This window comes from Pelophylax lessonae (genome assembly GCF_965119305.1).
Source record: "Pelophylax lessonae genome assembly, chromosome: 5".
Lineage (NCBI taxonomy): Eukaryota > Metazoa > Chordata > Amphibia > Anura > Ranidae > Pelophylax > Pelophylax lessonae.
In genome coordinates this window covers 119,232,811-119,256,914 of record NC_138772.1, presented here as the reverse complement: position 1 = coordinate 119,256,914, position 24,104 = coordinate 119,232,811, and the positions used below count along the sequence as shown (strand labels likewise).

General features: G+C 40.9%; 1 protein-coding gene across 1 annotated transcript in view; it reads left to right on the top strand.

The window, feature by feature from the left end:
• The window catches only part of VILL (villin like), a 142,301-nt gene that overhangs the window by 33,084 nt on the left and 85,113 nt on the right, over positions 1 to 24,104 (top strand). Inside the window, exon 2 of the mRNA XM_082258399.1 lies at positions 12,638 to 12,713. Within this exon, the coding sequence (XP_082114525.1) occupies positions 12,651 to 12,713 (63 nt within the window). The 5' untranslated portion in view covers positions 12,638 to 12,650. The remainder of the gene's footprint in view (positions 1 to 12,637; positions 12,714 to 24,104) is intronic.

Here is a 24,104-nt window from a genome sequence, read left to right as displayed (position 1 = left end):
CTGCCATGGTTTCCTAGACAGGCTGGAAAAGACCTGGGTCATGTGACAGCTGTGTATCAACTACAGTTAAATTTGGTCTAACCTGCTGGTTGAAAGAAAATAAAAATAAAAAATGTATACCCTGTTTAAGTGTAGCCAAAATGCACTGTGTCCCTTGTGCTGCAGGCTGGGGGTTACCTTGAAATGTTTCTCCATTGATCCTCCCACCCATCACCATAATCTTCCAGTGTGGAGGGAGTTAACAGAACTAAGAGAACTGCCATTTGCATGTATCAAGAGTGCCCAACTATGCCATTCCTTTCTACCCAGCCCCTCCATTCATAGAAGTTGTACTAGAGCTTCTATGAAACATGATCTATGAATGGACAAAGTGCATTATTAGCAAGTAATTTCTCTTCTGCTGATTTTTGTGGGTTTTTTGTTTTTTTAATTATGACTACATTTAGGCTTTAATGTAGATCTAAAGGCAAAGCTGCTTCTTCTTTCTTCTTTCTTCGTCTTTCTTCTTCTTCTTTCTTCTTTCTTCGTCTTTCTTCTTCTTTCTTTTCATTTTGGATAGAGTAAGAGAGGATTATAAACCTTGTTATTTTTTTGTCATCTATATCCCTTTGGGGAGATTTATCTTCACTCCCAGTCCCATAGCCAAAACAAGAAGCGAGCGAAAATCCCTTCAAAGTAAGGGAATCCCAGAGTGTCTTTATGGTCACCAGAACTAGTGTCCCCATTGAAAGATTACTGTTCTGGTGTTAACCCAAAATTTGCGATTTTCGTTTACCTTCACATTCGATGAAAACCATAAACAAGACCGATAAAAAGGATGAATCTCCCAATCGGGAACAGACAGCAAAAAATAAATCTAATCCCTCTCCACTCTATTCAAAAATAAAATTGCCTTTAGCCCCGTACACACGTACCGATCGTCGGCCGAACGATCGGCCGTCTTTTGTCCAGGGCTGTCGTGTCTGTTGAAAACTGCAAAAGACTGCACATGAATTTTGTCGGCCAACAGCAGCCGACTGCAGAAGTGATGTCATGTGATGGTTAACTTTCCGTGTGTTTTTTCTTTTCTGAGCATGCCCAGTCTTGCAAATCTGCTGATTGTCGGCCGAATTCTGTACTGACTGGCAAACAATCGGGCGTTCTGGTGTTGGCCTACAAAAATTTTAATGCCTACACGACAGATTCTTTTCGGCCGAAAGTGCACTGTCGGCTGTCGGAAGCATCATACTAACAAGCCTACAATCGGCCGATCGGTCGTCAGACGAATATTTACGGCCGGCAATCGGTACGTGTGTACGGGGCTTTAGTTACACTTTAACTTGATATTATCTATAAAAGCTCAGCTTCAGCTAACTTCAGAGTGTGGGTGAGTTGGGAACACTGTTGGTGTACAGAACACCCCAAAGATATAATGTCCAGGTCATGTGGTTGGGGCTCACTGCTGTTCTCAATAGTTTTTTACATATTACATCACCAAAAAACTAATTTTGACCATAATAAGAAGACTCCTCTCTCTCTCAGCACTCAGCAAATGGGAAATGAGAGGAATCCATGAAATGGCAGCAGGCAGGACTCAGCATAGATTTTTCTTAAAATTCTCAAAATGTATTACTAACCAGTAAATTTTGTTTTGCAGCAAAAGTAAAGTAGGCTGAGATTTGAACCATTAATGATAGGCTGAATGTACCAAGTTGATCGATCGATCGATCATCTTGGGTACAACTAGCCTGCCAGATTCTCTTGAGATTATCACTAGTGGCTGCTATAGCCACTAGCAATAATCACTGTCTTCTCCCAGTGGGGATGGTTTCCCCCCGCCAGGAAAAGACAATGGCCTGGCAGGAGGAATTGCCGCATCAACACTGTCTGTTTTGTCTGTTCTTTTGTTGCAGGACAGAAACTTGCTCTGTGTATGGCTAGCCTTTATTGCAGTTAATTGTGTCCAACACTGATTAGGTGAAGAAGTGGTTTAACAAGCATGAGCAACTTCATCTGATCCCTAGTTGATTTTGTACTGGTTGATAATTAGAGGGCTCAGATTGGTAATTACAAGTCAGTATATGTTGAACAGCAACTCCTTCAAGGCGAATTCATGGATTTTCCATTTGACATAACAATGCTTATTGATTTATTATTTTATGTTCTTGTTAAAATATGTGTAAAGCAAGAACTTTTTTTTAGTTTGGGGCAGAATGTAGAAGGGGTAGAACCCCTGTCAGGTTTTATTGCTTGGCAAGAAATAGCCAGCACACCAGGAGTAAACTTACTGCTTTACTGAGGTCATTGATTCACATAGTCCGTATACAAAAAGACAAAAATTAGTACAAGAAAAACATATTCCACCTCTTAGGATAATTTTTTTAATCTTTCGTATTTGTATTATTTGAATTTATCACCATATTATAGCATTTTGGTTACTTCTAGTGTGCTGGCTATTTCTCAAAATGTTTTACAAAGGCATTACTGTAAACCAAGCACCCCCGCCATGTTGCTGAAAAAATGTGGCGCTGGCTGGATTGTTGTCTTTCAGATCCCCAGTGATAACTCTTGTATCCAGTACAGAAATGATGAAAAATCCAATGTTTTGTCACAGAAACAGTAGATGAGGGCAAACCTTTCAACGAGAAAAGCTGTTCTGGTGACAATTGTAAATCAATGGGATATCCATTCACTTTGAAGAGATCTTCTTCTTCTTTTCTCTTAGCCTCGTACACACGCACAGATTGTTGGCTGTAAATTGTCGGCCAACGTCCGATCGGCCGATTGTAGGCTTGTTAGTATGATGCTTCCGACAACCAACTGCGACTTTTCGGCCGAAAAAAAATCTGGTGTGCATGCTTTAAAATTTTTGTTGGCCAACAACAGAACGGCCGATTGTTCCTCAGTCAGTACAGATTTTGACAGACAAAAATCAGATGAGCAAGACTGGGCATGCTCAGAGAAGAAAAAACACAGGGAAAATCAACCATCACATGACATCACTTCTGAAGTTGGTTTTTGTTGGCCAACAAAAGTCCAGTGCAAGTCTAGAGCACATTTCAACCAACAAACAACACTGGACAAAAGACGGCCGATCGGTCGGCCAACAATCTGTGCGGGCTTTATTACTTCCTGCTGTGTCTGTGGTACAGGACCTGAAGGGAAATCTTCACCATGAGACACAGTCCATGCCATATTCTATCTTTAGTAAAACTTCCATTTTTTGTTAAAATAAAAAAACAAGAATGCAAATGAGGCATATGAGGTTTAATGTGGTGAAAGATAGGGTATTGCACTTGGGGGCTAAAAACATAAATACAAAATGTGCTCTAGGGGGAGAAACCTCTGGGGGAATCCAGGATAGAGAAGGATTTGGGGGTTCTAGTAGAAGATAGACTAAGCAATAGCATGCAATGTCAAGCTGCAGCTGCCAATGCCGGCAGAATGTCATGCATAAGTGTGGGGATATATTCCAGAGATAAAGCTATAATCCTGCCACCTTATAAAACTCTGGTCCGCCCACATCTGGAGTATTCTGTCTAGTTCTGGTCGCCAATCCTCAGAAGGGATTTGCTGGAACTGGAGAGAGTCCAAAGAAGGGCAACTAAACTAATTAGGGGATTGGAGGGCCTTAATTATGAGGAGCAATTGCAAGCGCTTAATCTATTCTCCATGAATAAGAGACACTTGAGAGGGGACATGATAGTGATATACAAATACCTCAATGGTGATCCCAGCATAGGAAAAAATTATTTAGTCTCAAGGAGTGTAAGAGGACACGTGGCCACGCAATAAGATTAGAGGAGAGGCGGTTTAACCTTAAACTGCGTAAGGGGTTCTTCACTGTAAGGGCGGTGAGAATGTGGAACTCTCTTCCACAATTGGTGGTAACTGTGGGGAGTATGGCTACTTTTTAAAAGACTCTTGGACGTGCATCTCAAAGATCACAACATTCAGGGTTATGGGAAATGAATATGTCACTGACACACACACACACACCACAGGTTGAACTGGATGGACTGTTGTCTTTATTCAACCTCAACTACTATGTAACCATATATAAGTAACCCTCTCGAATAGTAGTGATGGCAAACCTTGGCACCCCAGATGTTTTGGATGTTTTACATTTCCCACGATGCTCTACTATACTGCAGAGTGCATGAGCATAATGGGAAATGTAGTTCCAAAACATCTGGGGTGCCAAGGTTTGCCATCACTGCACTATAGAATGTTTAAAGTATTACAAAAAAAAAAACCAATGGAGTCAAGCCTCCTGCATTGTGTAAAAAGGCTGTTTGATCCTGTCTTCTTCTGATCCTCCTCCTTCCACTGTCCCCAATCCATCTGCTGATAGAACAGAACCTTGGAGGTACTATGCACATGCTCGGCGTGTATTGCTAGAGTTTTTTTTTTCTTGGGAGACTGCATGTGATCAGCACAGGGCCAAACAGCACTGTCCAGAGGGCCAGGGGTCCTGCAGCCTCATAGGACAGTCAGAGTAGAATGAAAACTCATCCCACATGCTTTAACCAGACACTAATAGAAGTCACAAGACTGCTATATACTGCTGATGATAAAATATATTTAGCAGTTTATATTTACTAAAATAATTGCAGTTCTCTGTACTGTGGGAGTCCAGATATATTGAATGCAGGGTTCAGGGTTTAGTAACACTTTTAGGCAATCATGGGACCTTGTTTAAACTGGAACACCAAACCATAAACAGTACTGTGTCCATCTAATGGACTTCATTGGGAAAAGTGGTTCTTGACAGATCGTGAATTTTTTCTTGGTGGGGGGTATTTGCTTATGCTTCCAAATGAGAATTGCTTGAATGTCTCACTATGGTTCTTGGCCTGGGACTCAGGAAGCCAAACCTGAGAGAGCTACTGATCTGAAGTTTGCTGTATGAGAGAAAGAAAAGTTTTCCAAGCTCCACTGTTACTTGTAATGGATATGAAAATGGTTTGGTCTTATCTATGTTGCATGTCTTAGGTCCCTGTGTTCTCCGGAGGTGAGAGGCTGGAGAGATATCCTCCTGGGGTCCCTTGTTTGCATACAGGCTAATGCTGGCCCGTTTGGGTCCCATGTTGAGGTGAGAGGCTAATCTTCCTGGTGGAGGGATTTGACACATTGGTGTTTGATAGCAATTCTCACAGGATCACGGTTCCTTTATTATGGACACTTGAGCACGGCATTATTTGGACTGTTTATATGGACACCCAGCAATAATAATTTTGTGTATATCTGGCGCAACACTTTTTTGTTTTTTGATTTTTTCATGCACTATATGTAGCAGGGCAAAGCACCACAATGCACAATGGTGTGTTACCACGCCTTGTGGAGAGCTTCAACATAATATTGTTGGGGTGTCATTTAAAAAGACTATTGGGAAATCCAACAATTTTGAGAATGAATGGCACTGCATTGTGCCATTACACATGCTGCAAATCTGGTGTAATAAAAAAGGCTTAGAAAACTGTGTATGAGTAATTGTCTTTGCTTTTGCATACACTGCCTAGAAGAAAAGCAAGGTTTCTAAAACCTTTATGCACTCAATGGAAACTCAAGCTTGCCAATTGCACACAGTACAGTTCAAACACTCCCTTGGCCACACAGTCCTCTAACTACAAACATGAACGTGTCTGTTAATTTTTAATCCTAGGTACAGGAATTTCTGCAGGCTACAATTAAAGACAAAATGTTTATTTTATGTAATAGTGTTTAGGGGTTCTGAAAGATTTTATAGCGATTTAAAGTATCAACATTTTTTTTTTTTGGTGTTGGATACAGTGGAGGAGGTTTAGGACACCTGTCAGGTTTTTTGCGGTTATCTGTGTCCCTGTTAAGAATAATTTTGGTGAGTATTATCACTGAAAATTAAAGTAAAATAAAATCCACAATTTTAGGTTGTCCCTAGAACAGGAAAATCTTCCAATGGGGACTCTAGTTCCCATGACCCAGTGACAAACAGGGATTCCCCCACTTTGGAGGGATTTCCCCTTACTTCCTCCTTTGGCTATTAGACAAGAAGTGAAGGAAAATCTCCACAATGGGACACAGATGGCAGAAGGGTTATAACCCTCCCTAAAGTGGGGTACACGCTATGAGAAAATCGGGTGAACGATCGTCTGATTTTTTTTTTTTCCTCGTTGTTTTACAGCAAATCTGAACTGATGAATGAAAATTCGTATGAAAATTCTCTTAAGACAAAGCTTTTATTGTTTCTGATCATGCGCAGTCTTTCGTTTCTGATTTTTCTCGTTTTGGAGCTTGTATCTTTGGAAATTTTCATTCAGAAGGTCTGAATTGGCTGTAGAAATTGTGTACACAGTATTCGAAAATAGTATGAAAGTTCTATGAACGAAAGTTCTCACCTGATTTTCTTAATGTGTGTACAAGCCTTTACTCTACCAAAAAAATTTTGCCTTAAATTCAACTTTAAACGTTCATTTAAAATAATACAGAGAAGCATACAACCATTTTGAATAAGAATGTTATAGCTCAGTAATAAGTGGACCAGATAAAAGCAGGGCAAGCACAAGCAATGCTGTAGTTAGAAATGTTAATGCAAGGAGAACAGCCATAACCAGAATAAAGGCCACAGTGTAACCGGATATGAAGAAGGACATTACTAAATCCTCAGAGATAATATATTATCACATAGCAGGATGAGGATGCCACATACAAAGCTTTAGTTCTCCATTACAAGGAAACCAGACATTTTCTTTAATTATCTTTGAAAAACACTTTCAAATGCATATGTTAAAGTGCATTTAATTAGCACACATACCAAGTGTAACCATGGTTAATATCTTTCTGGCACACAAAATTGTAGTGCCAGTCAGAAAAAAATGTACAAGCTTTTTAAGTTCTTAGTAAATCTGGTGCAAAGTTGTTCACTTTATTATCATTGCAAATGGCAAGAGCATCCTTTGTTCCTGCAGGTAAAGAAATGTAACCTTCACATATAAAAAGGCTTCTTTACAGTGAAAGCTGTGAAAATGTGGAACAGTCTGCCACTGGATCTAATTCTAGAAAACTCTGTAGATTGCTTTATAAGGGGACTGGATGAGTCTCTAAAAGCACAAAATATCATGGTCTAATAATATATAGGAAATAACACTGCCTTAGGGAATCAGGAAGAAGTTCCTTCCCTATTGAAGAATCTTTGACTATGCATTATCAGGATTTTTTGATTTCCTTTGAATAGATGGCAGGTTTGGAATTCTGAGTCTGCAAGTTTTTATTTTACTTTTTGTCTTTAAGTTGAACTCGATATGAACTTTTCAATCTTGTATGTAACTATAGCTCTGTACAACTGTACAAATCTGGAATTGTTATCCTCCTAGGTTCTTTTCTCGAAGACCACATACTTTTTGATCACACAGTTCTGTACACCTCATGCAATGTAAATATTGAAGACTGGATTGGTTTCACCAGTAGACCAGTTCCAATCGGATCTTTAACACCAATCGCCTAAGCCAGCCTTTCTCAACCTGTTTAATGCAGAGGAACCCTTGAAACTATTTTCTTGTCATTGTCAACCCATGCTAAATTGTTATATCTTTATCTCATAGCACATTGGTGTGGTCAGTAAGTTGTAAATATAATAATACATAAAAGAATAATGCATGTAGTCTATCTAGCATATCTCAAAGTTTTTTTTTTTGTTTTTTGTTTTTTTTTTTCCCTTATTTTACTATAAGAAATTGCTTCAGTAACAATTTAAATAGGAACAAAGAATAATAATGGCAAGAAAATGAACACTTAGACCCCGTTCACACTGGGGCGATCCGACTTGCCGGGGCGACCTCACAGGTCGTGGTGCGCAGCTCACACCGCGACCTCGGAGCGGCCAGCATGGACTTCATATCATTGAAGTCAATGCAGGTCGCTCCGGGTCGCCCCAAAGAAGCTCCAGACCCTTTTTCTAAGTCAGAGCGACTTGTGTCGCTCCTATTAGAACGGGTCCACAGCTTCTCTATGGCAGGCGACCTACGGCGACCTGTCAGGCGACCAGGTCGTCTGACAGGTCGCCCCAGTGTGAACGGGGTCTAAGGGTCCTTTCACACGGGCGTTCCGTATGTCCGCAAATCATCCTTTTTTTTGCGGATGATTTACGGACATAATGTAAGTCAATGGCATTGCGGATGTCAGCGGAATACCATCCGCTGACATTCAATTTTCTTCCTTTCAGTTCTGTTCCGTTTTTTGGAACGGAACAGAACCCTATTTTTCCTCCGTTCAAAAAACGGAAAGGAAGCAAAATCGGATGTCAGCGGTGTCATCCGCTGACATCCACAATGCCCATAGACTTACATTATGTCCGTATATCATCCGCAAACGGATGGGATGATATGCGGACATACGGAGCAGATGAAACAAGTGTCATCCGCTCCGTGAAAAAAAAAAAAAGGACCGGAGCGGAGAATAAAAACTGATCGCCCGTGTGAAAGGACCCTAACAGTTAAAATGTTTGTGCCCCTAAAGAAAGTGTCCCTGAAAAGAGTTAATTTTGATATTAGTAGTCTGTGTAATGGTCCCATATATTGGTTGCCAGTGGGAAATTAACGGCCAGTGGGAGAAAGACACTCTTACTTTATTGAATGGCAGGAAAACTGCCCCCCCCCTTACATACAGCTAAAAAGATAGTAATTGGTATCAATGGTTCATGAGAGATAGATATTCTTAATTTCCTTGAGGAGCCCCTTAGCAAGCTCTGGATGAACCTGAAGGTTCCACAGAATGCTGGTTGAGAAATCCTGGCCTAAGCTCTGCCAATCTAACCAAATTACTTAGTAAGCTAGTAATGGATGGGGACCTTCTGCCAACCCACTCTCAGGTTAGACAACCTCTACACAGTATTGAACCTTGCTTATCGTATACACACTCACTGATTGGGCCTATAGCATTTCATACTTCACATAGAAAGAAGCATCAAGTTGGTGCAGCAAATTAGGGCATTTGTTTTGTCAAATTGTTATAAATAAGTGGTGGTCACATCTCTGCACTGTTTTACGGAGCATTTTGCAAAATATGACCTGTCCTTTTCCATCCATTTTTTTTTTCCATCCTAAAACATTGTGAGGTCCATATTATCATTTGTGAGTTTTGATGCATTGCCAGCCCTATTAAGCTGACTTAAAAATCTCAGAAAATTGGCACTATTCCTCAATCTTCAAATAATTGTAAAATAACACCAATGTGCTAAGATGAATAAAAGAATAATCAATTCTATTAAAATATCCTCTTATGTGATAATTAACCTATCTTGATTAGGATATTCGAACAAGTGCAAATATATAAATGAAGTGCCAATGGATAAATCCGTAAAATTGATATGAAACAAAATTCTGTGTATCCAAAATTTCTACAAATGTGAGAAATAATTATGTGAATGTATAAATAAAAACCGTGATGTGAAAAAAATATTATCCGTATTGTAAAAAATAATAAATCCTTTTGTGGATAAATGTAGAAAAGAAAAATCTTGATGCAAGTGAATAAATGAATCAATGTATCTTCCTAATCCAAAACAAATAATATCTGTGATGAATAGTGTGAGACCGTGCTGAAAGAAATTCTCACTGATGAGTGTATCCACAATGTGTAACAGAAAAGATACTAATAAAACAAACAAATCTGAGAAAGAAAAGTTCTTATAGATAATCAATTGTCCCAATCAAATGCAATCTGTGTTAATGGAATAAGTGCACTCCTGTGTGCAAAAAAAACAATTCAACAAGTGTCCAAGAGAAATGAAAAACAAAATAATCCCAATTGAATCCAAAGTGTCCTGTATAACTCAGTTGTGCAATTCTATGTGCAAAACAATCTTCATACAAGTTATCCAGTAAAAAAGAAATGCCGATCCTCAAAGATCTTAAGGTGTGCAGTGGCCTCTTACCTCAAATACACATAATGTTCGTATGTGTGACAACCAGTGTTGAGATTCTCTTTGCTCCCGGTTCGCTCCACGGGTTATTCCTCTATCCTGGATGAATGGATGAATCCTTCCTTGTGCCGAATGGTGAAAAACGCAGATCCTCCACTGTGGACTACTGCCGATTTACCTCATAAGAATGTGAAGGAGAGATCGCTCATGGTGTGGTATCATCAAAAATAGGTTTATTAAAGAAAAAGTAATGCACTTACAGCAAAAAAATTAAAAACGAACTTGACACCGCTAGCAAGCGGTCTGCAAACAGACTTCCGGTCACAGCCGTAGACACGGAAGCTACGTCACCCGGCTCCTCCCGACGCATTGCGTCACTAGATCACGTGACTTTATCAAGTTTTCTAAATAGGTGTTACACTCCTCTCCTCTCCTTCTTGTATATACGATAGGGGAATGGTGGTCTGCCTCGTCTTACCCTCCGGAACTCCCTCAAATCTGTTCTTTTGAAAGTCCAAACAGAGCTCCTCTCTCAGATTCCTTTCTGAGTCTCAGGCCTGAGAGGAGAGGAATACCATCCGCTGACATCCGATTTTCTTCTTGTCAGTTCTGTTCCGTTTTTTGGAACTGAACAAAACCCTATTTTTGTTCCGTTCAAAAAACGGAAAGGAAGGAAAATCGGATGTCAGCGGTGTAATCCGCTGACATCCAAAAAACCCCCATAGACTTACATTATGTCCGCATATCATCCGCATATCATCCGCATACGGAGCGGATGGCAGAAATGTTCTGTGCACTGAACACTTTACTGTCACTTTTCTATGATTATGCCTTTTAATCACTTGGTAATAATACAGATACCATTATAAGCACCTTTATGTTATCAATTGTATATGCACCCTTGCACTTGATATTTATAGATCCATTTTTGGTAAACTGATTAAACTGATGATTTTTAAGATATATTGTTTTAGTGGAGATCTATATTGTTAAGTTTTAGAAGACATCACAAAGCATTCAGCACTATCACAGTATATTTATTTATTTATTATTGACTCCACATATATTATAATATTATTTACTTATTTATTTAATTACACAACTTCCCTGAAGCACGGTACTACCCCCCCCCCCCCCCCCCAATCTTTGTTTTTAACTGTATGGTTCACAGTATTGGTACACGCAGCATTAAGGGTATCCCCACCCACAACCCTCAAGACAGCGCGAGACTCACACCCACATACACAAAAGAAATAAACAAAGTTTCCTTTTAGGGAAGATGTAAAGGGGAATGCAAGGATCAATTAGGAGTTACTATGACAAAAATCTAGGGCTATCTGGACAGTGTAACAGAGCCTCCACATGGCTATTCTTTACATAGCTGGTGGTACATTTAACCTGCTTTGTGTATTTGAATATATTCAAAACTGGCACTGGAAATATTTTTTATATCTGTTCCTTATAGTCAAATTGTCTCTAATTTATAATGTAAATCTGACATGGCCTAAAAAGATAATCCAATAGCAGTGCACTAAATACTGGTGTAAATGTTGCCATACATGGCTCAAACTGCTTATGCGATGCGTGAAACCGCGAATCCTGTGCATTTACTGCACCGCATTGCGATCGCACGGCATCCATGCGATCTGCTGCAGGTGTCGATGTTATCTTAAGGACACCCAAAGCAGATCGCAAATCTCGTGCGAATGCCAGAACCATATCACATAGGTGTGAACACTCATGCAATGCAATTTAGGTGCAGGGGGAAAAAAGTAAAATAATGTATGGCCGAAGTCGCACAGCACAGACATCGCATGTGATGTGCACAGGAATGCGGTGTGATTCCTGTTCGATTCATATGTGGCGTCTACAAGTGTGACCCCAGGCTTAGTGTGGGCTGAATGAGAGAAAACCAATTCTCCAATATACATTCCTGACCCTAGCAGCAGCAAACATAGCTGTCTGAATATACATTCCTGACCCTAGCAGCAGCAAACATGGCTGTCTAAATATACCCGGATAGTGACTGCATCTCATGGGATGCAGTCACCATTTGGCCGATTTTCCCCTGACTCAGCCTGATTTTTGGTCGAGTCAGGTGGTGCTTTCAGGGCCACCTACAGCTTGAATTTTGGTTAATTGAGCAATAATTTGCAGAAATTTGAGACTTCTATGGCCAGCCTGTACAAAGGGGCTCACTCAATTACCAGTATCTCTTGGAACAAAGGCTACCTGTATCATCATTGTCTTTTTTTATTATGTACACATTTTGTAAGGGCAAAATATAGATGTAGCTCTTATTTACAATGTGAGATTCTTTAGTTTTGAATAGATTGAGGTAGAGTAAGAGGAGATATTCCACTACTTCCTTCACTGTAAGATCTTCTCAACAGCAGCACACGGGGGGTTATTTACTAAAACTGGATAGTGCAATCTGGTGCAGCTCTGTATAGAAACCAATCAGCTTCCAAGTTGTATTGCCAAAGCTTAATTGAACAAACTGAAGTTAGAAGATTATTGGCTACCATGCACAGCTGCACCAGATCCTGTGCAACAGGTTTAGTAAATCTCCCCCACTGTGACATAAACCTGACAGAAGTTCTGAGTCTTCTCCGGAAATCGAATTAGAGCTGTTGTTGCTTTGTGTGCCTCTTTGTAGAAACTCTCCTGGTCTCCTGTCTACTTTATCTATATGCTGTTAAGTTTTATAAGTAAAAAGGACTGATTTCAAATATATTTATCAAAATTTTGTTTTTTCAGTTTCTCTGTCAAGATGAGCGAGCAGGTGTTTGCTAACATCAGTCGGAAGCCAGGTCTGCAGATATGGTCCATCGAGGTAAGAGATCATTAAGGCCTCATGTACACTGCTGCTGATAAACTGACATTTAGAAACAGTTGGGTGTTTTTTTTTTTTTTTTCTTTCAGCAGCCCCTGGACACTCCTCTGTTATCTTATCTATCCGTGTACACTGAGACGTTTAGACTCCATTCACACAACTTGTCAGACGACTTGTGTGCCCTCAAGTCGCCCCAAGTCTTGACATAGCAAATGCAATGTAAATCAATGAGAGCCGTCTTAATTGGCACGACTCAAGTCGCTCCGACTTCAGAAAAGGGTCCTGTACTACTTTGAGGCGACTTGTATCCGACTTGTGTCAATAGACTTCAAGTCGGATCCTTATCTTATTTGAAGCGACTTGTGATCCGACTTTCCAGGAAGAAGAAGGAAAATTAACCAGGCATTCCCCACATTGCAGCCATGCCTACAGTTCCTATATACCATTATCTCTGCCTGGTCTGTGTGAGTCGCACTGGTGGACACAGATAAGTGGCACTGGTGGGCAGTGGCACTGGTGGACACTGATTCGTGGCACTGATACATGGCACTGATATGTGGCACTGGTGGACACTGATTCGTGGCACTGATATGTAGCACTGGTGGACACTGATTCATGGCACTGATACGGGGCACTGGTGGACACTGATTCGTGGCACTGATACATGGCACTGATATGTGGCACTTGTGGACACTGATTCATGGCACTGATACGTGGCACTGATACGTGGCACTGGTGGACACTGATTCATGGCACTGATACGTGGCACTGGTGGACACTGATTCCTGGCACTGATACGTGGCACTGGTGGGCAGTGACACTGGTGGACACTGATTCGTGGCACTGATGCGTGGCACTGATACGTGGCACTGGTGGACACTTAGTGTGAGGAAAGGTATATGCAGTGTAGTTAGGGTACTATATACCACTATAGTTAGATTCAATAATCTAGTTTCTGTAGGGAAAGTGTTAGGTGTCAGGGTGACCGTAGTCTAGTTTAGGGTGAACTGACTCTGACTGCTATGCCAGGGTGACAGAACTCATCCATGTCAGGGTGACCGCCATAAGAAAAAGATAATTTTTCTTAGAATTATTAGTAGAGCAGGGATGGGGCTCCTCTCCTTTTATGCCAGGGTGACAGAACTCATCCATGTCAGGGTGACCGCCATAAGAAAAAGATCATTTTTCTTAGAATTATTAGTAGAACAGGGATGGGGCTCCGCTCCTTTTACACCTGGGCGTTTTTGTTTCAGGCGTTTATTGGGCTTTTTTGTGGACATCTTTGGAGGCAGGCATGACATCTGAACTTCTGTGTAGGGGTATATATACACACACACATATATATGTATATATACACATACACACATATAGGTGTGAAAGGAGCGGAACCCTATCCCTACGCTACTGAAATTATTTGCAGGGATGGTGTTACCCTCCTTTCACACCTATATATGTATATATATATATATATATATATATATATACGTGTGTGTGTGTATATACCTCTATACAGAAGTTCAGATGTCATGCCTGCCTCCAAAGACGCCCACAAAATGCCCAATAAACGCCTGAAACAAAAACGCTCAGGTGTGACAGGAGCTGAACTCCATCCCTGCGCTAATAAAAATTCTAAGAAAAATTATCTTTTTCTGGTTCTGGACATGCTACAGAGCTGAAACTTCACAGGTACACTTTTTAGACCCCCCAGACTATAATCCAAGCAAATCTCATTTTTCTTTTTTAATAATTTTTTCAATAATTGGCTCTCTATCAAAAATGACAATTTTTAAGAACTTTTTTTTGGTGGGCAATGAGGAACACATCATATTCTGATTGGCCAAATACAAAGTTATACAAAGTAGTCTATCATATAAGTCGCGCTGAAGTTGCGCTAAGTCACGCTGAAAGTCGCGCTAACAAGTCGCCCCTTATGAGGCGACTTTCTGGTCGCGATAGTGTGGCTCTTATAGTCGTTAGGAGGCAGTTGAGATTAATAGCGTTTTTTTTAAAGCAAAAAAATGCATTCAGACGGAAGTTTATTGGCATTTAAAAAACCAAATGCTTGTAACAGCATGCAAATGTGTCTAAACGTGCTAACTCACGTTCTTAAGCATTTTGGTTTATGAATGTTTTCAATGGGGATACATTTCTGACCATTTTTTACAATGTAAAAAAGGATTCTAAACGTGGCAAAACAGACATTTTTTGTTTAACTGTGTGTTACTAGCTGTCAAGTTCCAAAATTCAGGAGAGGTTTTAGAACGTCCCATGTACATGAAGCTCAACACTCTACTGTTCATGCTTTAAATGACCATGAAACAGAAGCTCAAATGGGTATGGTGACTGGAATTTATATGGACTAAAAGGTATTTTAGTAGCTTGTTTAAACCGGTTCTACAGATTGTACTTGGGAACATTATGTGGACATGATTCAACCGCCCAACATCAATGTCTTTAAAAGACTGATGCAGGAAAATGTATGCTGATTTGACGTAGTCTGTGGCCAGGCTTTGGACCCTCAAATATTTGCATATTCTTAACAAGCAGTAAATATACTTTAAAACAATCCCGCAAAGCCCCCTGTAGCTGCAGGCACAAGAGAAGCAGTGAAGTTGTCTCTGCACTCTGTTCTCCCCTTCTCCCTGTGTGCCTGCTCTGTATTTACATTAGGGCAGAGCTCTCCACACTTTTCAGTGCAAGGGCCAAATTGTATATTTTACAAATATTTGCAGGACAAAAAAAAAACAAAACAGTTTTTCAAATAAATGAATCAAATGTAAGCTATAACTATTAGGCAAAACGTTTTTTTTTACTTTGGATAGAGTAAGGAAGGGTTATAACCCCTGTCAGTGTATTTTTTGCCATCTGTGTCCCTTTTGGAGATTTTCCTTCACTTCCTGTCCAATAGCCACAACAGGAAGTGAGAGGAAATCCCTGCAATTAAAGTGAAAGTAAATTCCACACATTACTTTTACGTATAGGTAAGCCTATAATAAGGCTTACCTATAGGTAGTGTAAATATCTCCAAATGGGCACCTTTAAGGGGATACATTACATGCAGCCAATGATGTCACTGGCGCATGTGCTCTGAAGGATTGGCCAGCTGTGCTGTTCCTTTCCGAGCCCTGTGCTGTAAGTGATGTCATCGTGGCTCCGGCCAGTCACAAAGCTGGAGTCTATGATCCCAGAAGCAAGACGGGTGAAGATGGGAGCCCGCTGCAGCTCTGAGATCTCCGCATGGGAGGGCTTTGTTTTAAGATAAGTTTAACATAGTGTGCTAGTATGCGATTCATACTAGCATATTATGCCTTTACCTTGCAGGGTGTAATAAAAAAAAAAAAAAAAAATCCATCAGTTTACAATCGCTTTAAGGGAATGCCTTGGGGACCCCTGGGTCATCAGAACTAGTGTCCCCGTTGGAAAGTTTTCCCCACTATTACATTTCTGGGGACAACCCAAAATTTGGGATTTTTCTTTTACTTTCAATGATAATGGCAACCAGGACAAACCGAGAGGCTGAATCTCCCTAATGGGGGCACAGAAAGCAATTAAAACTGACAGATGTTCTAATTCTCCTTCAATCTACATAAAACTTAAAAAAAATTGCCTACAGTTACACTTTAAAGTGAATGAATACATTTTACTTGTGTAATCAGTATTATTGGATTCAGAATAACACAAAAATACATTCAGAATGTACCTTTATAAGCAGGGTTCCCTTTAACCACTTCTCGACTGGAAGGTTTTACCCCCTTAATGACCAGGCCATTTTCTGCGATACGGCACTGAGTTACTTTAATTGATAATTACACGGTTTTGCAACGCTGTACCCAAATAAAATTGATGTCCTTTTGTTCCCACAAATATAGCTTTCATTTGGTGGTATTTGATCACCTCTGCGGATTTTATTTTTTGCGCTATAAACAAAAGATTGTGACAATTCTGAAAAAAAAGAAAAAAACATTTTTTTACTTTCTACTATAAACACAGCCAATAGAAATAAATAAATAAAAGTTTTTTTTTCATCAATTTAGTCCAATATGCAGTCTGCCAAAAAAAAATCCCAATAAGTGCATATTGATTGGTTTGCGCAAAAGTTATCACATCTACAAACTAGGGGATAGATTTAGGTCTTTTTTTTTTTTTACTAGTGATGGCGGTGATCAGCGATTTTTAGTGGGACTGACACATTGCAGTGGACAGATCAGGCCCCTAACTGACACTTTTGACACTTCTGAGGGGACCAGTGACATTACTACAGTAATCAGTGCTAAAAATATGCACTGTTACTGTACTATTGACACTGGCAGGGACGATCAAAGGGTTAAATGTGTCCCTAGGGGGTGCTTGCTATCTGTGTGGGGGATGGTCTGACTGGGGAAAGACAGAGATCTGTGTTCCTGTTTAGCAGGAACACAATATCTCTATCTTCTCCCCTTGTTTACATAGGCAGATCGCCGTTCGGTCTGCTTCGGGAATGATCGGCGGGTTCCACCCTCTGATTGGCTCCCGCTGTGTCCAATCACAACTTCTCTAACTTTACCCCACAGGGTCTTAGTGATTAGCACACCTGCCATTCAAATCCCTACCACAAATGTATTTGCATGGAGTTTGCATGCTCTCCCTGTGCTTGTGTGGGCTTCCTCTAAATATTCTAATTTCCTCCCACACTCCAAAGACCTTCTGGTAGGTTTATTGTCTCCTGTCTAAATTAGCCCACATGTGTGAGGCGGGGACCTTAGATTGTAAGCTCCTTGAGGGCAGAAACTGATCTAACTGTACAATGTGTAAAGTGCTGTGAAAATTGTCTGCAATGTATAAATACCTGTAATAATTAAATGGATGTCAACAGCAGTTGTCTGCCACTATCCACATTTAATTGAGACCTAACGTCTAATGGGAAGCAGAAAGACAGACCTAATCAGGCGGCCAGTTTTCAGCCAGTAATATAGTGTGTTTCCTATGACACAAACAACGGTGACAAGACATGTCAACAGTGTGTTGTCACAAACAGTGAATAGCTATTGTGTTTCATGAAGATGAATGTTAAAGTTTGAATAGTCCTCACTACACTGGGTCTTCCCTCTCACACTCTGTTATAATGGGTTTTGCACGTACCAGGCCTTGTTTGGAATGTTTGAATCATCTCAGCTTCTTATAGCAACCATAGAGTTCTTGTAGTGCACTGTAAAGTGTATTCCAGAAAAAGAGAGGGTTTAAGAGAAAGAGAGAACACTAAAGCCTCGTACACACGCACCGATTGTTGGCCGACCGATCGGCCGTCTTTTGTCCAGTGTTGTTGTGTTGGTTGAAATGTGCTCTAGACTGCACATGAATTTTGTCGGCCAACAACAACCAACTGCAGAAGTGATGTCATGTTCTGGTCTACTTTCAGTGTATTTTTTCTTCTCTGAGCATGCCCAGTCTTGCTCAAGTGACTTTTGTCTGCCGAAATCTGTACTGACTGACGAACAATCGGCCGTTCTGGAGACGGCCAACAAAAATTTTATAGCATGCACACCAGATTTTTGTTCGGCCGAAAAGTCGCAGTTGGTTGTCGGAAGCATCATACTAACAAGCCGACAATCGGCCGATCGGAACGTTGGCCGAAAATTTACGGCCAACAATCGGTGCGTGTGTACGAGGCTTTAGAGGATGGGTTAAAAATAGGAAACCAGCAAAGGATTGGTAACGGGAAACCCCAACTGAGAGAATATGGGGACTGACGTTGCTGGCCTCATTTTCTGAAACTGCTAGCTCCATGACTTTCATGGTGATCCCATTATTCTAATACTATGAGGCCCAGACCTGGTACATGGATGAAAATCAGGAGTCGTGACTTTACTCTTTCTAATAAGCATGCTTTTTCAAGGTCAATATGACTAAGTTTTTAGATGGGTATAAGCCCCTTCTTGACCCTCTGAAATGTGATTTGCATTGGAACATTTTTCAGAGAGGTTTGACAGGTGGCAAGGAGATATGCCACTTAATCACTGCCTGTTTTAACCATCTAAATTCTGCACTACTGTGCCACAGCTGCATGGTGTATATGCTGCATATGGTTGCATGGCTGTTTAGGTGCAGACCCATTTTCTTGAATGGACTGTATTTAGCAGCGGTACTGCTTTCAAATGTGATGGGGGTCCATGCCTGTGAAGCACACCATTGCAGCACATGTACAACCCTATGTGTGTGTGGGGGGGGGGGGCGCGGGGCCCTGGTCTAACAATGGTAAAAACCAGTGGCAGCTGGTGCTCAAAATTTTTTTGGGGGGGGGGGGACAAACAGAAAAATGTAATAGGCATGTCTTTGCGGCAAAAAAACGCAGCAAAAAATGACTGACTTTGAGGTCACAAAAGTGTGGAAGGGGCCTTCAGTAACCAATGTAAAGTGTGCCCCCTTTATGCAGAGTGACCAGTGTGCCCCCTTCAATGCAGAGTGACCAGTGTGCCCCCTTCAATGTATAGTGACCAGTGCACTTACCTGATTTGCAGCGGCGGCTTCTCCTCAGTCCCCCGAGTATCCCAGTGTCTCCTCGAGTCCTCCCTCCTCCTCCTCCTTGGCCAATGGCATGGGTTTGCCTTTCGGCCAATCAGGAAATGGGTATCGGACCCGCTTCCTGATTGGCCAGGAATATTCATTCGCTATTGTCACACAAATGGGTGGGCTCAGGGCGCAGTGCTTTGCGCCCTGGACCCACCCTTTTCTGAAGCCTATTGGAGCCTCTGGCTCTAATCACGTGCTTCATAAAAAAAAAAACATTGAACTCCATGCGTCCAGCGCCCCGCATTTAGACTAAGGTAACCAGACGCATGGATAGGGGGGGCGGCGCCCCTGCGCCCCCAATGCACCAGCTGCCACTGGTAAAAACCTAACTAAGCTGCTCCCCAAATATCTCAGCAAGTCACAAGTGTAAATAAGCCCCAACAGAACATTTTGAAACCAGTTGGAGGAGAATCGGAATAACAGCCAGGTAACTAGCATATTTAAAAGGACTGGTCAGCCAAGGCAGCCTATGTGTTTCTCTTATTGACCATTTTCTTTAAAATTGGGATAGCAATATTCTGTTGTGCTTTTTTATAAATTGGAGAAATTGCCCGCTGCCTCCTCCTTCTGCTATCCAGCATGGGTCACTTCTGCCAATTTTTTCTGACACCAAGAGAAATAAGGTGACAGAGGAGGGAGATTCAGCTGATTGACAGCCTCCGCTCTGTTCCTGTGTGCTGTGTAAAGAAGGGGGTGTCCCTTCCCTCCAATCAGCTGTCAGAACTCTCCTTACTGAGCCCTGCAGAGTGTAACTCAGCTATCCACCCCCTTTTTTCTAAACACTCAGACAAACTTTATAACTTCTGGACTTTGAACGGATGTAGAGCAGAGAAGACTGCAGATAGACAGATACAACTTATGTAGGAGGATTTGTTTCATCTGTGTGCCAGTCACTTCACTGGGTATATGTAAGGGTTTGCAACCACTTTAGGTATACACAGTGCGAGGGCTATATTTTTCCTGCGTGGGGTTTTTTGTGCATCAGTGTGACGGCAGTTCTCCCGCTGATCTGTATTGGTGCGTGTGGGTACCTGTCCCTGAATTCACACTGTCGTGTGGCGTTTGGGACACTCACCCATGCAGATGTCAAAGTGGGAGCAGCGGATGCGTCCATACAGTGCTGCATCCCAATTGATATAAAGAAGACTGCCTGCACGGGGATGCATGGAACACCCATGCATACAAAACACGGACCTCACACAGGTATATGTTTAAGTTATGCTCGTGTGAACAAGGCCTGAGAGCTAGGGTGTATTTGGTTGTGGGCTTAGGGATGGCACAGAAGCAAAACACTCCTGGTCATTGTTTTGCCTGGGAAGGAGAATAATAAAAATATAAAGCCGCAGCATTTGCTGTTTGCAGAGATGTATAGTAACTAAGTAGAACTACTTCACTATTGTACTTAAGTACCGAAAGGTGGTATCTGTACTTTCCTGGAGTAGAATTTTTTTCTCCTACTTCCACTTTTACTTCACTACATTTTTTCAATGATTTCAATACTTCTACTCCGATATTTTTTTTTTGTGCTGCATAGTTACTCGTTACAATTATAAAAAATACCACTGCCAGAACAGTAGATGGCAGGTTTCATGAAGCTCAAAACATGTGTATTATCAGCGCATACGAAAATAAGTGCTACTGTATGTATAAATAAAAGCTGCATTTGAAATAATAAAAAACAATATGATTTCAAACTTTTGACTTCTTTCTTTAATAACTACATAACACAGTACTTGTACTTTTACTTTCAGTACTTGAGTAGCAATTCTTTTTTCAAAACTACTGGAACTTTTACTTTCAGTACTTGAGTAGCAAAATTAAAAAAAAAACTACTTGCAATACTTAAGTACAAAAAATGTTGAATACTTTAGTACTTCTACTCAAGTCACTTTTTGATTGAGCACTTCCACTTCTACTCAGGTCACTTTTTGATTGAGCACTTGTACTTTTACTCAAGTATGGGTTTCGAGTACTTTATACAACTCTGGCTGTTTGCAAAGCGACAACTTTCTGTAACTAGAAGGTGCAAAACCACTGATTTTTCTGAGTTTACAAAAGCACGTTTATGTTGTCTCAGTTTGTTTTGTAACAGTGACTTTATTCATGTGTCAACTTTACCTGAAAATAGAGATCCATTCACAATGTTGTTAAGTGTTTATTGCTGTCTGTTAAACCTGTGGAGAGATTTATCTTTACTTCCTTATATGTCACCAAGAGAGGAAGCCAGAAGAATCTCTTCTTGAATGAGGACTATGGATAAAGTTTTATTCAAATAGTAACATGGAGAAAGATTACAATTCCTATCAGGTATTTTGTTGCAGTCTGGAATCTCATTGTTAAGATATCCATACTTCCTATGTGTCAAAGGGACAGGATGTGAGGAGTTTTTCCCAATCCATGTTTAACCCTTTCCCACTATATCCAGAATTTGATTTTATTTTTGATTTGCTTAAAACGGAGAAAACAACAATTAAAATTGTTAAATATTGACTTAAAGTGATTTTTTTTTGTGTGTTTAAATATGAAAGATGCTATCAAAGTGCCTACTGAATGCTTCTATTTTAATATGTTGCATGTTATTTTTAAATACATTTTCTTGAAATATTTCAAGCTGATTGCTGCTGGGGTATGGCCATGTATGTGACTTCTTCCACTGCAGGTGTGTCCTATCCTGTGTCTTGGGGTATAGATATCTGCAGAGATCCAACCCTGAGGTATGGGGAGTCTGATGGGAATCATAGGCATGTGCAGGGGGTGTGCCGGGTGTGCCTGGGCACACCCTAATCTCCCTGTGCGGAACCGATTCCCCCTGCTGATATTTCACCAAAGCCCTAAAAAATTTTTTTTAAAAATAATCAAGAATGAAATAATAAAAATAAAAAATACTGACACCGTCCACTGCTCTACTGACACCAACCCCTGCCCTACTGAGAACTCCACTTCTCTACTGACAAAATCCACTGCTCTACTGACACCAATTAATGTATTAAAACATTTGGGTGCACACCCTAATGCAATAGGCTGTGCACACTTATGGTGGGAATAGATCTGAGGACCCACTGTTGTGATGTGATTTCCCTTCCCTACGCTTTCCCTCCAATGGGCCCGTTGATACTTGCAAAAAAGGTTTATAAAAAAAAAAAAAAAAATAACCCCTATTTTCCTGTTCTGGTGATAGTACATAATTTTGGATTTACCCTCATTTTTATTTCCAGTGACATTTTGACCACGACAATTAGAGAAGGTTAATCTCTCTAACAGGGACAAAGGCAGCAATAAAAAATCTGACCTTGGTTTTAGCCACTCTATCCAAATATTAAAAATGCCTTTAGATATATTTTTAAAACTTGAATGTTGAATATATTTGGAAAGGGCCCAGTTAATAAGCTACTGAATGTACAGTAGCATAATCTTGCTGAGTCATTTGGGCATTAGTCAGTAAACCCTGAGGCTCACTCACCATGAGCTTTTAGTCCTCTTGAAATGATCAACATTTTTAGACACACCTCACCTAAAGGTAAACTCTAATTTCATCCAGGCATTGTTGTACTGCACCGGTCCTAGAGATCCTGTAACACACCTGCTGGTGATGTGTGGATGCCCAATTTGTTGCCATTCACACATACAAATGCCTATTGAAAAAATTCCTGAACGTAAAGCGGAATTACACTGCATCTGAGCACCACAAACAAAACTCTTTAACTCATTTATAATATTCAAAGCAACCCCACCCATCCATCCATTCATCCATGCTTTATTTTACTGAGAAATCCCTTTGAAAAACATCCCCTAGCATTTCTGGTCATGCCCATCTTGAGGGCAGATGAATTATGTAGCATTTACTTCTTGGAATCCTTCTGTCTTTAGCTCAGGCATGCAAACAGGTGGTGAGAAAACCCTCCTCCCCTCCTGAAGACTCCTGGGATGTATGACATAATTTGCCTAGGCCTGGAAACCAGGAAGTAACTAAAAAAATAGAAAAAAATATATATAATATAATATAATATTATATATATATATATATATATATATATATATATATATATATATATATATATTACTACCCCCTCCCACCGCCTCATTCACTGCCCAGGAGATTGCCTACCACTTCAAACAGAAGATTGATACAATTCGTAAGGAGATCGTTGCTGTTCAGATACCTTCCATGCCTTATGCTTCATGCCCACATGTGCGATCATTATTTCCCTCATTCAACCCCGCCACTACAGATGAGGTTGCTAAACTACTTGCTAACGTCCACTTAACCACCTGCCCTCTGGATCCTGTTCCCTCCCAAATGCTACGTTCACCTTCTGGCCCTATTCTACGCTCTCTAACCCACATCTTCAACTTCTCCCTCTCTTCTGGCATCTTCCCCAACTCTCTAAAACATGCACTAGTCAGCCCCATACTTAAAAAGCCCTCACTGGACCCAACCGATCTGAACAACCTACGCCCTATTTCCTTGCTCCCCTTTTCATCCAAACTCCTCGAACGTCTAGTCTACAACCGACTGTGGGACCACCTTGCCGAGACTAGCCTCCTTGATCCCCTTCAGTCTGGATTTCGGCCTCAACACTCCACTGAAACTGCTCTCCTAAAACTGACAAACGATCTACTAATGGCCAAAACCAATGGACACTATTCTGTACTCCTACTTCTGGACCTTTCTGCTGCCTTTGATACGGTTGACCATCCCCTCCTCCTCAAAAAACTCCATGCCTTTGGTCTCCGTGACCGTACTCTTCACTGGTTATCTTCCTACTTCAACCGCACCTTTAGCGTTATGTACAATTCTACTTCCTCCTCTCCTCTTCCCTTCTCTGTTGGGGTCCCCCAAGGCTC